Here is a 16,992-nt window from a genome sequence, read left to right on the forward strand (position 1 = left end):
GCCAGGCCAAAACCCTGGGGTACAATTGTCAAGGGTTACTAAATAAGAAGTTATCAGCATAAATGTTTCAGTGTTTCTGTTTCATCAAAAAGTTTCCACCACAAACGTGCCTTTTTAAAAATGTGAAAATGTATCCAAATTCTAATGAATTTGGAGGAAATGCCTTGAGTCCATCACTGCTGTCCCTTGCAGAACATAGGCCTAATCTCCACTCTCTGATCTCAAGACAATACATTTTTAAAACTATCTTCAGATGAAAGAAAGACATCCTTTCAATCTCAATCTCAAATCAGGCACATCATGTTGCCAGTTCAGTTTGCCACTGTTTAACTGGTATATAGCCTAAGGAATTTGGTATTTTCAGTTCAGCTTTACAACACAGGTTTCAACCAGCCACTGCAGGGCTTATAGAAAGTACTTGTTTACACAGATATAATTGGTCCTAGAATTAGCTTAGGCTGCCCTTTGGTAACTGTTTACCATTTACAACCTTTACAGGAAATAAACAGAAAAATTGAGGAGGGGGTTTGACTTTGTAACCCCACACACACACACACACACACACACACACACACACATACACATACACATACACATACACATACACATACACATACACATACACATACACATACACATACACATACACGCACACGCACACGCACACAACAAGGATTTCTGCTAGATTGATTCGTCAGATTCCACTGAAGCTTTGGCAGCTTTTCAAAATTATTAACTATGACACTGAGCCATTAGGGCAATGTCTGATTGAAAATGTCAGTTAATGTGATGCTTGTCTTTTACTAGGGGTATTACACTGAGGACTGAGCTGGTGTTGTCCGAATACACCCTGTTGTGCTTACCTTACAGTCTAGGACTATCAAATGTATTCTCAATGATGTCTACAACATATTAACTGCCTATCTGATTGACAAACACTTTTCTACCATATTTCAAAACCAAATCCATTTATGTTAAATGTTAACCAATTTCTCTCTCTCTCTCTCTCTCTCTCTCTCTCTCTCCGCAGGGATCACTACCGAATCAGCCAGCAATTTGCTTCAAGGGGAGCCAGGGGGTAAGATGAATGTGTTTTGCATGCCCTTCCTAAGGCTTCAGAAATTGAATGCTTTAATTAGTTCTGATTTAGTGCACAGAGCACTCATGACTGTCCCTCTACATTTTTTATTTGATTCCTAAGGCATCTGATATCATAGGCAGCTGCGTATATATCTGATGTTAAGCCCTTGAGGCCTGTCTTGTGAGACTGCAAATGTTGTGATATCGTGGAGTTCTTCTCATGTTTGCTATATAAGTGAAAAGTATCAACAATTCGCACAGGGAATGTGGCTATTGTAAATGCATGTGTGATTATTTTCTCAGTACCCTCAACCATGAGTGCAGTGGGGTAGGGAGGCTGTAGTACATGGTTTCTCAACCTGAATGCTTAGCATCAAATATCCCTGATTGTGAACATAAGGAGGGGGACATAATCTACAAAAACACTTGGCAGTCAAATTGAGAGGACATTCCTATGAATTGCCAGTGAAGAAAGATGCCTGTGTCCAGCCAGATTAGCCCAGCCACTACTACACCCTCCCCAGCTCAAGCCCTGCTAGGCTATCGCACATTTGCCACACAATCGGCCCCTTCTAAAAGGAGCTGCTCTAATCCCCGCAAGAGCCGATTGCACTGACGAAAGTGACTTTGCGCTGTGCAAAAGTATGTGCTAACATGGGCCCTGGAAGCCCTGGCAGTCAGGGTACATTATACCCCAAGGCCACTCGCCAGGTTACTGGGTCAGGCTTGCAACTGGGCAGGCTTTGTTCAGAGAGGGGGAGGTGTGGTGGTACGTGAGGTGGCGACAGGGATCTCCCATGTCCCTGTGCTTGTTGTCTCAGTACAGACATGAAATATCTGAAACACAGGAAATTATGGGTTTGTTTTGCCCACATATCTTGACAGTGCTGATGAGCATGCAGGAACCAAAATATGTTCCAAACAATCGGGCCTAATGCAAAATGGGCAACACATATTATGCTTATCAACGATTGCAGACATTCAGTTAAACAACATTATGTCTGTACAATTTAAGTATGCTTTAATCATTGAATAGGATTTGGTGATTATATCTTGGCTGGCACATTACATATTCAAATGACTATGTGGAATTCAGCCCCCTCCCTCACATACAAACACACCCACCCACCCACCCCCCTGTGTGTGACAATGGCTGGACGACTGGGCTTTAATGAGATAGTTGCAGGCAGCCGTTGGTGGGGGAAAGCAGATTTAGCCGTTGGTTGGGGGAGGATGCTGGTGAACGTGGTAGTACTATAGACCGAGAGCAACTGACGTAACAGACATCAAGTCTGTACTTGTGTACAAGTTGGAGGGCCCCTGTACTAGGACTAAAAACAACTGGAGGCTTTCCCCAGCATTTTATTCTCAGGAAATTCTAAAGTACCTATTTGTTAAAAATAACAAACTTGGAGTGGGGAGGAGTCTGCAGTATGTATATGAGGTCAAATGCAGTGCCGAGCGGCCTGCTGACCAGGGAAGTGGCAGTTGTAGAGCTGACAATAAAGGGCATCATAAAAGCCACATTCGGGTCCTCTGATCCCGTTCTTTTGCCAACTCACATCACATTTTCTGTGTGGAGGCACCTTCAGAGCCATGAAGCCAAAGGCGTCCCTCAAACTACTCTCTTGGCACTGATCCAGGACCCAACGTTGTCAGCGCTCCAATCGAGAAATAGCATACTGAGGTTTTCAGCTGTTGTTTTCTGTCTCGGACCCTGCAATTCACACTGCTCCTGTAAATTGTCTTCCTGGGTTTGTAATCAAAAACTAAAGGCAATGCCCTCTGGCCTCCCTCTGGAACCAGTGTTGAAGGAAAAGTGTAAAAGAAATGTCACACAAACTAAAAACAACAACAAAGGTTTACTCAGTTGTAGCATGCATACAATCTCTCATAAGGCAGGCAAAAGCTGAATTCAAAGTCTGCATGTTTACACTGCAAGAATATCTTTGGGTAGAACATTATTTGAAGCCAAGGCCTGTATTCGTAAAAAAAAAAAAAAAGAAAAAACAGTGAATAGGACAACCGATCCAGGGTCCCTAGGCAGGCCACGTGAACATTTGAACTTAATTTTGACTTGCACATGACTGACAGTCAGGAAATAAATGCAGATTAGAACATCTTAGATACTGTGTATACCAGTGGTTCCCAAACTTTTTAGCCTGTGACACATATATAATCATGTCCACGACCCACAAATGGGTCCCGACCCAGTGTTTGGGAACCAGTGGCATATACTATATCCCCCTTTCTCTCACACACACACACACACACACACACACACACACACACACACACACACACACACACACACACACACACACACACACACACACACACACACACACACACACACACACACACACACACACACACACACACACACACACACACACACTTTTACTAATTTAACCAGAATATTAGATTCAAAAGGACATTGGAGAAAAGCGATCATTAATTAGTTAGGCTAGGCTGCACAGGAAAAGAGAAGACAATCCCTGTGGTACAAGTTGAAAGTGGGAAAGGGTGATGCAACGGTAAAGAAATAAAAGAAGGAAAGATAAATCATTTTCACTATTCATAAAAGCTGCCAGTTGGGGGGGAAAAAAATCAGGTCTGCATTACTTTGAAATCATCACCAGAGACTGAGACATATATTGGGTGCAGGTTTAGAGTTCCCATGGCCAGGAATTTCACATGCTGCTGCTTATTTTCCTTAATCCATTGAGACCTGGAACGCATCCATGTCACGTTAGCGTTAGCGTTAGCGTTTTAAACATTATGTTATAATTTAGCTATTGAAAAATAGCAGATCTACAAGCTCATAGCGCGCCACCGAGTGGCGCGCTATGAACTTGTAGGTCTGCTATTTTTGAAAAATCGTTAAAATGTGCCTCAAATCTTTCCGAAAATTGTCATGATTTAGAAAACTTTTTTTTTTTAAATTTCGACGTCAGGCATGAATGGGTTAAGGGCTGGCAACACATAGTCCTTGCTGGCATGTTCTATATCCATTTAGTATAAAATTGATTTCATAGTACTTCTTATACGGTAGAACCAAGCAACAGGAAACCTTTATAAGCATTAAAATAACCAGGTAACAATGACTTTATTCCCCCCCCCCCCCCCCCCCTTTTAATATAGTTTAATATATATTGTCACATGAATTTATCCCCGTTTTAGGGGATATTTTTTTACCTGTAAAGAGAGTTGTTTATGACTTTATAAATAACGTATTTTGGTATTTTAGAGATATTTATTTCAGTTATTGACTATTATAAAAAAATTCACAAAATAATGAACAACTTGCGCTTTGTTAATGTGGCTGTCTTAAGAGACTATGGGCCCTATTATGCATGTCTTAAGTACCAGGTCTTATTACTTAACTTAAGACCTGGAGGCGTGATCAATGCCATTTGGCTATTCTGAGTGGCCAAACAGCATTGACCACGCCTCCAGGTCTTAAGTTAAGTCATAAGACCTGGTACTTAAGACACGCATAATAGGGCCCTATGTTTTTTAATTGACTGCTGTGTTATTGATTTGACAACTGAGTCACTTCTTCTTCCATTCATCAATAGTGGATAGCAATGTTCCAAGGCATATATCTATTCTACGTCCGAGCATAGACATGGTAATGCCCCATCTGCCTCTGATTGGCCTACCGACACTGCCCGTCTTGCCAGACTGTCCTCCGAGACGCGAGGTTACTCCGTGGTGGGAAATAATACAAGTACAATAGAATGACAGCTTGGTACGCACGACAGTAACTTGTAACTTTGATTTTTGTAGAAGAGGCAAACTAATATTGTTTATGATGTTTGTTTTGATTGAATGATTGATTGAACACGTATTTGTATGATTTGATTTGGGTGTGTTCAAAATCCAAGTGTTAGTGTTGATTATCGTCTATTAATCTTATCTAATTATAGTAAACTAATACTATTATACTAAAAAGATAAAGATCAAGGGAAAAGAGATTACAGTACAATCATGTTTCAAATTTACACTGTACACATGTAAAATAAACAGCATAAACAATATATTAGTTTGCCTCTTCTACAAAACATAAAAGTTACTGTTGCGTGTCCCAAGCTGTCATTCTCTTGTATTATATCGTACTTGTATTATTTATTTATTATTTCCCACCACCTTGCATATAGACGAATCCAGAAACGGGTCTCATGGACGCAGCTTACGTATTTCCTGTAGGCGGAGCTGACGTAGCTGCGGGGTAAACCCGCACGTCTTCTACTACATTGAATGGTAGAGTGACTGATGTTAGTCTGCTCAAACATTACTCCTTTACCTGCTTTTTACTAACACTAACATTACAAAGATGCCCAGAGCATCGGGATGAACCTGTGTAGTTTATGGCTGCTCCAACAGTAGTGGCAACATTAACGGAATGTCAAAATATCCACCACGGTGGCTGAGACCAGAGCCATAGAGTAATGGTTGAGACGAAGCAGTGAAAGGTCCTGAAAGATACATAACGTCAGTCTTACCCAATACCCAATCTTTCTGTTTTATGAACACAAGGCTGCTGTACTTTATACCTCATACTTTAAATGCTTAGTATGAGTATTTCCTGTAGGCTCCGCCTACAGGAAATACGTAAGCTGCGACCATGAGACCCGTTTCTGGATTCGTCTATAGCTATCAACCTCGGAGGAAAGTCAGGTAAGGCCGGTAGTGTCGGTAGGCCAATCAGAGGCAGGCGGGGTGTTACCATGTCTATGCTCGGACGTAGAATAGATATACGCTGTTCCAAGCCATTGAAAGGATGTTGCTCTCTGTCTGTGGCCTTGTCTATATTTATATACACAGCTGCTGGGTTAAGGCAGTGGTGCTCAGAGGCGGGGGAATGTAGCAGCCCTCTTAGAGATTATTCTCATGAGGACTGTGAAGGCTCGGCTTCCCGTGCCCTCCCCCTCCCCCCTGTCTGCCCCCTGATTATTGTGCCATTTCACCCTGTGCCTTGGCTGAATCCTTGGGAGACATCAGGACCTCTATGTTACACATGGCTGCTTTTGGTCGAACCCCCATCATCACAGCGCTTTGCCTCCCACTGAAAATAAGCTTTTGCCATGCCTGTGCGTGCGTGCGTGCGTGCGTGCGTGCGTGCGTGCGCGTGCGTGCGTGCGCGTGCGTGCGTGCGTGCGTGCGTGCATGTGTTTATGTACATGCACACCCACCATGGTGTGGGATTCTTTTTCCTTCTTATGGAAGCTTATTAGAATAACAATAAAAGGAATGCGGTCAGAGAGCAGTCGTCTTCCAGTGTGTGTGGGGAGTTGTCCCACGTGTGTCTGAAAGGGCACACGCCACTCTATTCATCCAGATGTGTCAAGCGAGGCAAAAGTCCCGGTGTGCCACTGCCCTGCCCATCTGAGGCCCACTGTTTTTCACGGAAGGGCAGTTTGCCTGCAGGAGTTTTAGATCGCCTTATTTTAGGAACAGACCTCATGGGATCCTGAAGCCGGGGTAAAAGTGCTCTGAAGTCAGCTCCTCTGTCATTATGGCATACTGTAGTTTCAAACAAGGACTTGCCATGGATATTATTGTGACGACCAGGGCACTTACTGTAAAGCCAAGTTTACAGTTACAGGAAGTGTTAGCTGTGTAGACAAAGCAAAGTGTGATTTTCAGAATTAAAATAGTGTATAATGTGGTTATGAAGGCGTTCATAGAGGTTGTATTGTTACGACTGCCAGTATAATTGTCATCCCTGTTGAAGTGCACTTGAGCAAGACAAAAAAAAACCCAAACTATTCAGGGTAAATTCAACCAGGACGTTAGTTGAGACCTTAAAGCATTGAGGTGATGCTTAGGAGGTTTAGAAAACAAACTGTGATACTAGATTATGTGGCATTCAATGGAAGGTGCCTGAGAGTGAGACCTTAAAAAATGAGTGCAAATATGTTTGGCTGGCAGTGGCTCCGAAGAAGTCTTCCTACAACATAGATTTTATCTGGCATTAAAAACTCAGCATAACAGGATACAAGCAACATTGGCACTGCAAATAAACACAAGTATATGGACACGTGGTCAGAGGGCAGTGGTTCTGTCTCTTTTACTCAAAGCCTTCGACTGCAGATCAACACCAGAGAGCTATTGTTTAAACAAAGAAGATTGGTAAGATAGATAGATGGGTCTATGGATAGATAGGCTAGATATGCCTGATAGATAAAATTCTCAATCTATCATTTCAAGTCAAAGATTGAAATGCACTGATGATGGGATCACAATTAATCGTGACCAAAGCATATCAATTTGATCAAAGGCCCCTGCCTATTCTCACCAATAAGTGTGTTATGTTTGACCATGTGAGCATTCAGAGTTTGTTATTGAGCAGGACTTATCTCCTTCCTTGGTGTGCCCTGGACATACACGTCACTTCCTGGTGCATGTTTTGGATTTGGTCTGGTTGTCTCTGCTGGGCTGAAAGGCATGGCCAAGACTGTTTTGCGCCCCGTCCGTCCATCCGTCTGTGTGTGTGTGTTTCCTTTCGTCTGTGATCAGCTACTCTCTCTGGCATTGTTGGCTTGATGGCAGCAAAACTGTGCACACACGCTCCCTGGATGCCAGAATTGAACTTCTGCCCCAAATGTTTCCCATGGGCCTGTTATAGCACCACCAGGAGGCAGATTTTTGTCAAACTCATTTTGTGACAGTACTCTTATAGATTTTGTCCAAACATCATGCAAATTGGTACACAATATCTCTATACAGGTGTTTCAGATTTGTGAGTGGTGCCTCTGCTCCATTACGCAGCTATGTGTGTCCTTACGTATGTATGTATGCGTGTCCCTGTGTCTGTCCAAGCACGGAAAGCTGCAACATGGTAACTTGGTTAAAGGTTCGGCTGGAAGGCTCGCCAAAACAGGGCAAGCCCCCTGGCCGTGTTCCTGGGGGTATTGATGTTCATTTCTCAAAGATTTTTTCCAAATATAATCAAAGTACAATACAGAGCACAGTACAATACAGTACAGAGCACAGTACAGTACAGTAACTATAACACTAAATGTATGTATAGTTGCACCGCTCAGTTCACAGGTGGGATTTTCAGATTCCATCCTGATTGGCTATAAGATTGACTTCCAAAGTTTGCAGGAGTGCTCCGTTTTGAACAAATTGCCTCAAATCATGAACACATCGTGCCGTGTGTGATCTCTGTGAAATGTTGCACGCACATTCCCACTAGGCCGGTTTGGTGGCGCTATAACAGGTTGATTTGTGTTTTTACCCATAACTGCACAGATCTGCACAGAATGTGCACTCCTTAGAGGCCAAGGAAAAACCTCCGCCCTGCATTTTTCATATCTGCCTTTTATAGCGCCACCAGGAGACCGACTTATGTAAAACACATTTGTTTCCAATTTTTTTTATCCAAATTTCACGCAAATCGACAGTTTTGTTGATTAACGGTGCCGGAGATTAGCTGGTAACAGACGGAGACACACACACACACACACACACACACACACACACACACACACACACACACACACACGGACGGACACAGACGGACACAGACGGACAGAGTGCAAAACATACGCTCCCCATGCCTTCGGCTGGTGGAGACAATAACATCTTTAAAAAATCACACCTGTGTGAAGTGAGGGGCGATTTTATCATGGTACATCATCTCATTCCGGCCAATCAGAATTTGCGTCCTCACCTTCGTCTTCAATGTTTGTGTGAAGTTTTGCCTCAAAATAAGATTTTCTTAGTGTTTTAGAATGGCATGTCTCAGTTTACAATGGAAATCAATATACTGTTACCAATGCTATGCAAATGAGAACAGAAGAGTATTTTGTTTTAGTCTTTCAGGATTTAAGGGTTTCCCCACACATCCATTGATTTTGATGACTTTGAATTGTTGAGATGATGGGAGAATGCACTGGTTCATACTGCTCTGCTATCATCTGTTGTTTTAACATGGGGACATTTAAAACACGGCCAGCAAGTGGTGTCCCCATGTTCAGCAGAGAGGGAGACACCCCTAGGAGGAACGAGCACGTGGGGGAGGCTAGAGAGTGTTTGTGGAGGTTGACAGATTAGCCCCGGCTCCTTGGAGAAGACTGATCTTGCTCGGCATGAGAGGCAATACCTTGGGGGATGCTCGACAATTGCCCATCCCCACATCCCCACACTGCTCCCGTCAAAAATACCCAACCCCCCATCTCTGCTTCCCCTGTCTCCCAGTCCCAACCCCCATCAATGGGTTGGATAGACTTTATCACATCCACCCTCACTAAAAGCACGATTTAGAGCCAAAGAGGCGATCTCACATGTGTTCACAACAAATGAGTCACTGTGGAATCATAGATCACATTGTGAACAGTGGTGAGGATAATGAATAGCTATAATTAATGTAGCCGTGTGTTTCCCTGAGGCAATGCTTGTCGACATCACGTTCATCTGCCTCGGTCACTTTAATGTTGCCTTCCTTTCAATTGACACTTGTGTGTGCTTTTTATTGACAGAATAATGGCTCAGTGTGTTGAGTCCATTAGAGAAATTACAGCATCACATCCTTCTGTGTTTTGCCGTGGTGACTTTTCCACTCTCAAATAACATAACACATAACGTGTTTGGGAGGTCAGATTCAATAACATAACGGCATGTTTTGGGGGATACGGTAGATACATACACTGTCTGACCCCCAACTCACCACCCCCCCCACCCTCTCTCCCTTCATTGCTGAGTCCCTTAGCAATGTTTAGCACATTCCAGGGAGAGGATTGTGAAGGGGCTATCCCTCCCTCATGCACAGGCTTGAGGGAGGCATTAACACCCCACCACCACCACCCCCACCCAATCAACACGCTGCCACTGCCACACTGTTCATGAATAATCCAGGCGGGCCGATGGACCTGCTGCGCTCAGCTCTGCGGGGGGAAAGACACTAGAAACAAAAGATGGACATCACACAGCCAGTGCTGTGCTGGGCTGAGATGCGAAGACAATGGAAGCTGCACTGTAAAAGCCAGAGGAATTATTTAACTCTGAGAGTGTAAAAATGGATCAGTTTATGGTCAATTTTTGCACTCTCAGTGTTAAATGAACAGTCAGAATTTTGCAGTGTAGTGCCAGTACAGACACAGCCTTCAGAGTAAATCACATATCCAGGCGCCTGCTCCCATTGCAGAGCTGCCACGCCAAATACCAGAGCTGGGAACTCTGCCTCCTCACTCACGCCGAGCCTCCTCACTCACGTTTGCAGAGCAAAATAGAAATGGGAAAAAAGAGTGAGAGATAGAAACGCCTGCCTCACTCTCATATTTCCTGGCAAATGTGTTTTGCGGACCTGCTGCAGAAGAAAAGAGAAAAGTAGCTCTACTAAGAGAGATCTATCTCTTTTTAGTGAAAACATTTCCCCCAAAATCTCACACCAAACAGGAGTCATAAGAAAGTGCTGTTTCAATCAATCAAAGATGAGTACCGTAGATTCAGCGCTTTCGTAGAGGTTAGAAGTTGAACGTGGAGTTCAGTTTTCCATGGACATCACCGAAAGTGCCCTTTGTCCAATGTCCATGTCTCACTGTAGAAGACCCCCGCTGCCAAGTTTTTCCATTCCAGTCCAGTTCACACCTTACAACAGCCTGAAAGTATTTGACATCTCCAAACACACACATGGGGCTGAGGGCAGCAGATGTGTCTGGGCCCGGCCGGACACAGAGGTGGTTATTGTACCTACCATGGCGCTCTGTGGGGGGCAGTGCAGCCTTGCTGCTGACGATTGCCATTTGACTGTACAAATACATGAAACAAAGGCACTTTACAGTGTGCATGTATTATTGCAATGCATCTTTGTCATTTTTTTAAAATTGTTATTACTGTTGATGTTTACTGCTATTTGCTAAACCTAAGCAGTTCACTCTTGATTAGTTTGACTCATACAATGCTACTGTGCTGTACTAAATAAAATCGTCTATTTCACTATCTTAAATGTTTAACGCCGGGGCTCTGACTGTTGCGTCGTGTTGTGTTTGGACAGCGTCAAAAAATGAACCAGGGCAAACGGGTGACGCCGTCCAAACGCAACGCGCAGGGTAACGTCGGCAGTGGAGCAGCCTTCATTGATTAAAAAGGGAAAATTCATTGACCATATTCATATTTAAACTGGTGCAGTGGTGGCCAATTTATTCTTACATGATACATCTCTATTCATATTCACTATCCTTATTAGTTGATCCTTTGTTAAGGATCACTTATGCTTAGCCTTGTATGATGTGACGAATCATAAACCAGGCTACATAGAACTCATTATACTCCCAGTAACACACATACTGTACATAAGTCATGACTAGTTTTATTTTGTAAATATTTAATCCTATCTGAAGAGGAAGTGAAAGGTGAGCTCGAATCAGAGCATTGTCTGGAAGTATAACATCAGTGTTATGACGTTTACTCCGAACATTACAAAGTTACAAACATAAAGTTTTTAATAGCTTTTTAAGCTATAATTTCTGGTTGCTATGGAGAGCCTCCGTCCTCACCAGCTATGGGTTTTTAAAATCCAGCTCCATTGAGCCTCCATTATAACAGGATTTTTAAAGCCTTGTATCTCTAAAGCTTTGAGCGCTGTCCATGGTGAGCTGTCGCGCATCCCGATGATCGTAAATCATTTGTCTCATTTGTGAACATCTCTGCGGACATGTTACTGCTTCTAACGAGAGCTAAGCGGTATGAGCTTACGGCTAACAGTTATCACTGATAACCTGGAAATTAAACAAGGATCGTAGAGTGAGAGCGGACGGGTTATTGAGAGTTAACACTCTCAATAATGTCACTTTACATTTATTATAGTAAACGCTCTTATAGAATGGTTCTTTTGGAAATGAAAACCATGCATCTAATTGTCTGTTGTTATAATTTGTGTTCTTTTTTATTTTGTGGCATATCTACCCCGTTGTTTACATAATCCATACTGGAGATATATGAATCCCTATTTACAAGGGCCATATCTTCCGCAGGTACAGGCTTTAGTTCCGACACACCAAAGGTCCGACAGTCATTAGACCGACAACCTACGTCAAACCCTACCTAATCGTAACCACAATCACGACGCAACGCATGTCGGGAGCGACGGGTGATTTCTGCATGTCGGACCTTTGGTGTGTCGGATAAGTGTGCGCACACCATCTTGGGCCACCCCTTAGCCCTTATGCCTAAACTTATTTGCCATTTCTTACTATTTTGAAAAACATTTTAAAATTGTTCAACTAGCCGATCTACATCGACATGTTGTGAGCTTGTTAGATCGGCTATTTGAACTGTTTTAAAAGGTTTTTCAAAATAGTAAAAAATTGCAAATAAGTTTAGGGATAAGAGTTAACACCTAGAACGCCCGGGGGTATTTGTAACCATTAAATCAGGACGCCCAGCGATTTGTTTCTTCACCCGTGTAGGAATTAGTATGTCGCATTTTGCAAGTAGCTTGGAGTAGCTAGATGTAGCCATAACACAGTAGGCAGGAACTGGGGGTGGCAATGGAGGACCGGTGCTTCAGTAGGCAGGAACTGGGGGTGGCAATGAAGGACCGGGAAGTCTGGCGTAGCATTGTGGAATCCATGATCTCGACCGCGGTCGAAAAATGATGATGATGAGCCAAAACACCCCCGAGGGGATCGACAGCAACGGGAAGTATGATTACTTCTAACATGACAAGCAACGGGACCGCGATGGCCCATTTAAAACTTAATCTTTGGTTAGAATTGGACGGATTGGCCTGGGCCGTGGCTCAGTGGTCCAGGCACCTTGGCTGGTAATCCAGTCTGGCAGTGTGCCGCGGGTTCGACTCCCGATCCCGACGGCCTTTACTGCATGTCTTCCCCCCCCATCTCTCTCCCCATTTCCTGTCAGCCTACTGTCTGTCCCTCCATAAAAAATATAAAATAAAGGCGAAAGCCACAAAAAAACATTTAAAAGAATTGGATGGATTGATTTAGATCAAGAGTTATTCACATTTGAAGATTTTTCCTCCCATCCACTAAAATGGAGGGGGACCACTTTGGATGACGTCCCAACCGGAAATGAGCGGCTGTGGCTCAGGAGGTAGAGCAGGTCGTCCAATGATCCATGCGGTCGGTGGTTCGAATCTCGGCTCCTCCTGTCCACATGTCGAAGTGTCCTTGGGCAAGACACTGAACCCTACATTGCCTCCAATGAGTTGGTCGGTGTGAGCTTGCCACCATTGGTGTGTGAATGTGGGAAGTGAAGACGCTGGCGTCGACTGTTCGCCGCTTCACCTCCCAATGTATGAATGAATGAACCATTGTAAAGCGATTTGAGCACTTGGAAAAGCGCTATAAAAATGCAATTAATTATTATTATTTTTAAATGACATCCTGTGATTAATCTCTGTCCTGGGCGATGAGCGGGATTATTTGATAGGATGGAGACCTCGGTTCATGCTGCTCGGAGTGTTTTAATGGGTGGCGCAACTGTGTGATGTAGCACTGTTTGATAAATAAATAGTTGGTTGAAGTCGGGTCCAGAGCTCCAGTTGTGGATTGGCTTTGGAGATGTCCCTGCATGTGCTGTGACCTGTTGGAGCCAAATTGGGAGATGAAAAAAGGCTCTGCACGGCAGGGGCCCGGGCACCCCCTGGGCCCTAGGGAGAGCAGACCCAGACTGGAACCTCTATACTATAGAGTCTATAGTCTATGGAAATGAACACTGCCTCTCTGACTGATAGTAGCTTCTAATCTAGATCACTGTTTCCCAAAGACTTTGTCGGGACCCATTTGTGGGTCGCGGACACATTTGTATCGGTCCCTATATTTTTGGTTTCCTACATTTTGTTTTTAATTATGAAGAAATAAAATTTAAATTATAGAAATTCCATGAATTAGAAAACAAATGTTTAAGAAGTAGTGAAAATAGCCAATCTACAGCACAAAGCGACACACGGTGAGCTTGTAGATCTGCTATTTTCACTAGTTTGTGTACCAGGTAAACATCTCATTTCTCTTTTTGAGTCTTGAGCTAAAACGTTTGGGTACTACTGTTCTAGAAGATGACTCAACCTGCCAGTGTGGGTTGGGTTAGGAGGGGTGGGGGTTCAGACAGTGGTCACAGCACAACTGAAAATCACACCCGTGTGAGTGGCATAACTCCGTGTGGGGGTCCCCGGAAGTTCCAGACCCACAGGAACGCGCCCAGGGTGCCGGCCCGGTTCCGGCGAGCCGCCCCGCATCTGAAACGGTCCAGAAATGACAGAGTTACCGTGTGGGGTCCCCGGGGTGTCTCCGGGGGTCCCCAGAACATCCAGACCCCCAGGAACGCGCCCAGGGGGCCGGCCCGGTTCTGGCGAGCCTCCCCGCGTCCGAAATGGTTGAGAAATGACAGTTACCGTGTGGGGGTCCCCAGGGGGTCCCTCTACTGTACTGTACTGTACTGTACTGTACTGTCACACCCGAAATCATCATATATACTGTGTGTGTGTGTGTGTGTGTGTGTGTGTGTGTGTGTGTGTGTGTGTGTGTGTGTGTGTGTGTGTGTGTGTGTGTGTGTGTGTGTGTGTGTGCGAGTGTGTGTGTGCGCGTGCGCGTGTGTGTGTGTGTGTGTGCGCGAGTGTGTGTGTGTGTGTGTGTGCGAGTGTGTGTGTGTGTGTGTGTTAGGCTGCACAACAGTCGCACTTGGTGGTGAAAACCAACCAAACGCAATTTTCAGGCTCGGCGGGACGGACCCAGGCAGCCAGGCAGGGACACACATAGCTGTCTATAGGAGTGGTTGTACCACTCAAAAAGCCAGTAGTAGATTTCATCAGGTTGGGGAGAGATGATCATATGGCTCATAGTGGATTAAGTCACTGACATGACAAGTCATGGTAACTTCCTGCAATGATTGCACATTGCACTAATGACTTGTCACATGGAAATGCAGAACCCAATTGCATTGCGTGAACTGAAGTCCAAACTAGCCCTTAAAATAGTACTTTTAACTGGACATTTCTCCTACCAGGCTTTTTAGTACCTCTGTTAACAAGATATTTCCGTACTGCTCTTTAAAAAAAAGCAGCTGTAGTGCATTTACAGTTTTGAGGGGAGGCTCTCTCCTTTAAGAGCAGAGAGCTGGGAATTAATGCGTTAAGTGACATATGGTTATGAAGATGGAGAAGCCGGCTGTGCATAAAACGGGGCCAAACCCTGAACGGTCTGACCTGAGTGACATTGATTAGAATTAGAATGTGAAGTGTGCAGAGTGGCATGGATGGGGGTGACAGGCAAATCTAATGCTTGACTGGAGTGGGGGTGGGTGTCCCACTGCAGGCACACAGAGGGGAGGGCCCGGCGGTGTCATGGCAATATGGGAGGCAGGGGGGGGGGGGGGGGGGGGTATGTTTACGTTGGCCTTTTGGGGGGTACCACAATTGCAACGCTCAAGACAGTAAATCCTTGAATTTCAGTGTTGCCTGAGGGCCAAGCCAGCGTTTATTTAACAGTATTCTCATCTAAAATAAAAATGTATTGTCTGTTGCAATGCTGCATGCCTTGACCTACTTCCGCAGCCTCTCCTTTTGCCGACTTGTTGCATCAAATTGTGGTCAAGGCAGCCACCACTTAAGACAGTGTCTTGAAGTAATGGGTTTTGAGGACATGACTCGTCTGTTGGTCTGGTCCTCTTCACTTTGATGGCTTTTAGGTTGATCGTGGTTAATTAGTGGAAAGGGCAAGCAGACATGTAAGCAACTCTGCGTTTGCCATGTCATGCGACTGGCTGGACATAAATAGGTCATTATATATATATATATATATATATATACACACACACACACACACACACACACACACACACACACACGGCCAGTTTAATGTCTCAAGTGTCCATCCATGGCCTTGTGGATTGCCTTAGGCTTACACGTTTGTGTTGAGATAGGTGGGCTGTACATGTTAGGCAAGAGATGAAGAGCTGATGGGGGGTAGGGTGCGTGGCAATCTCTCTTGGTTTCAGTAAGGGGAGGAGGGGTGTGGAACGAGGAGTTGTTCATTGGCTCTACGCTGCAAAAGAAAAAAAAAGAATTATTTCTTTCCTGCATGACTGGGCATTTGTGACAGCTAGAGTCCTGCCCGGCCACATCTGCCAGGGGCGCTCTGCTCGTTGCCAAACAGCCAGTAATCCATCACTTAGCACTGCTAACTGAAGAAGCCGTTTCAATTCCAATTGAACAGCATTTGCTTGTCTTGGTACGCATGCAGTCAAAAAAAAGACAAGTTGGTGTAGAGGGCTTTGTCCTCTGGCTTAACCTTACACCCCGTTTTCTGTGGCAACAAAATGATAAAAGAAGCAGATTCTCTGCATCTGCAACCAAAGCACTGAAAATAGAGTATCTGAGCGATACGCAGTGCTACTCGTCAATGTGACAGCATCCTTGTTTTGAAGGGATTGGTGATCATTATTATAGCACTGCCCTGAATCTAGGACATGGTGTCAACAAAAGGTAGCCTACCGTCTGTCCATTTTCATGCTGCAACACAGCGGCAGGGTCTGTGAGAGAGAGGACTGTTTACCAATATCTTTAAAGGACGTGATTTACCTGCTGGTTAATGACTGTCTACGTTCGTTGAAATGGCATTCTAGTCGAACTAGGTTTTCAGGTCATTTTATGTAACACAGGGTTTGGGACACAGATAGACGCACCCCATTCAGCTTGTTTGTCGCTATGGAAGCACCGGCAGACGGCAGTACATGTGTGCCCACTGCCCAGTATGAGGCATTGCATTGAGCTGTATTATGGCTATGGTGGTGGGCCTATCAGCGTGGCTCCACCCATGGCTGTCTGCAGGTCATCATCTCTGACCTGGGAGGTCCCACGTGGCCTCTGTGATTGGCTTAACGTGGCGTCTATTTAGGTCACTTTTTTTTAGTTAGGAAAGTAGAGAGGACAATCAGTCAAGC

At 44.5% G+C, this 16,992-nt stretch overlaps 1 protein-coding gene across 2 annotated transcripts in view; it reads left to right on the forward strand.

The window, feature by feature from the left end:
- The window catches only part of LOC306923579 (RNA polymerase II elongation factor ELL2), a 33,350-nt gene that overhangs the window by 1,171 nt on the left and 15,187 nt on the right, over positions 1-16,992 (forward strand). For both annotated transcript variants that reach the window (XR_013790084.1, XM_079501761.1), the window contains exon 2: positions 1,031-1,078. Coding sequence is in view for 1 of the 2 variants with exons in the window: in XM_079501761.1 (XP_079357887.1) it covers positions 1,031-1,078 (48 nt within the window). In the remaining variant the exon portion in view is untranslated. The remainder of the gene's footprint in view (positions 1-1,030; positions 1,079-16,992) is intronic.

This window comes from Electrona antarctica (assembly GCF_951216825.1).
Source record: "Electrona antarctica genome assembly, chromosome: 5".
Lineage (NCBI taxonomy): Eukaryota > Metazoa > Chordata > Actinopteri > Myctophiformes > Myctophidae > Electrona > Electrona antarctica.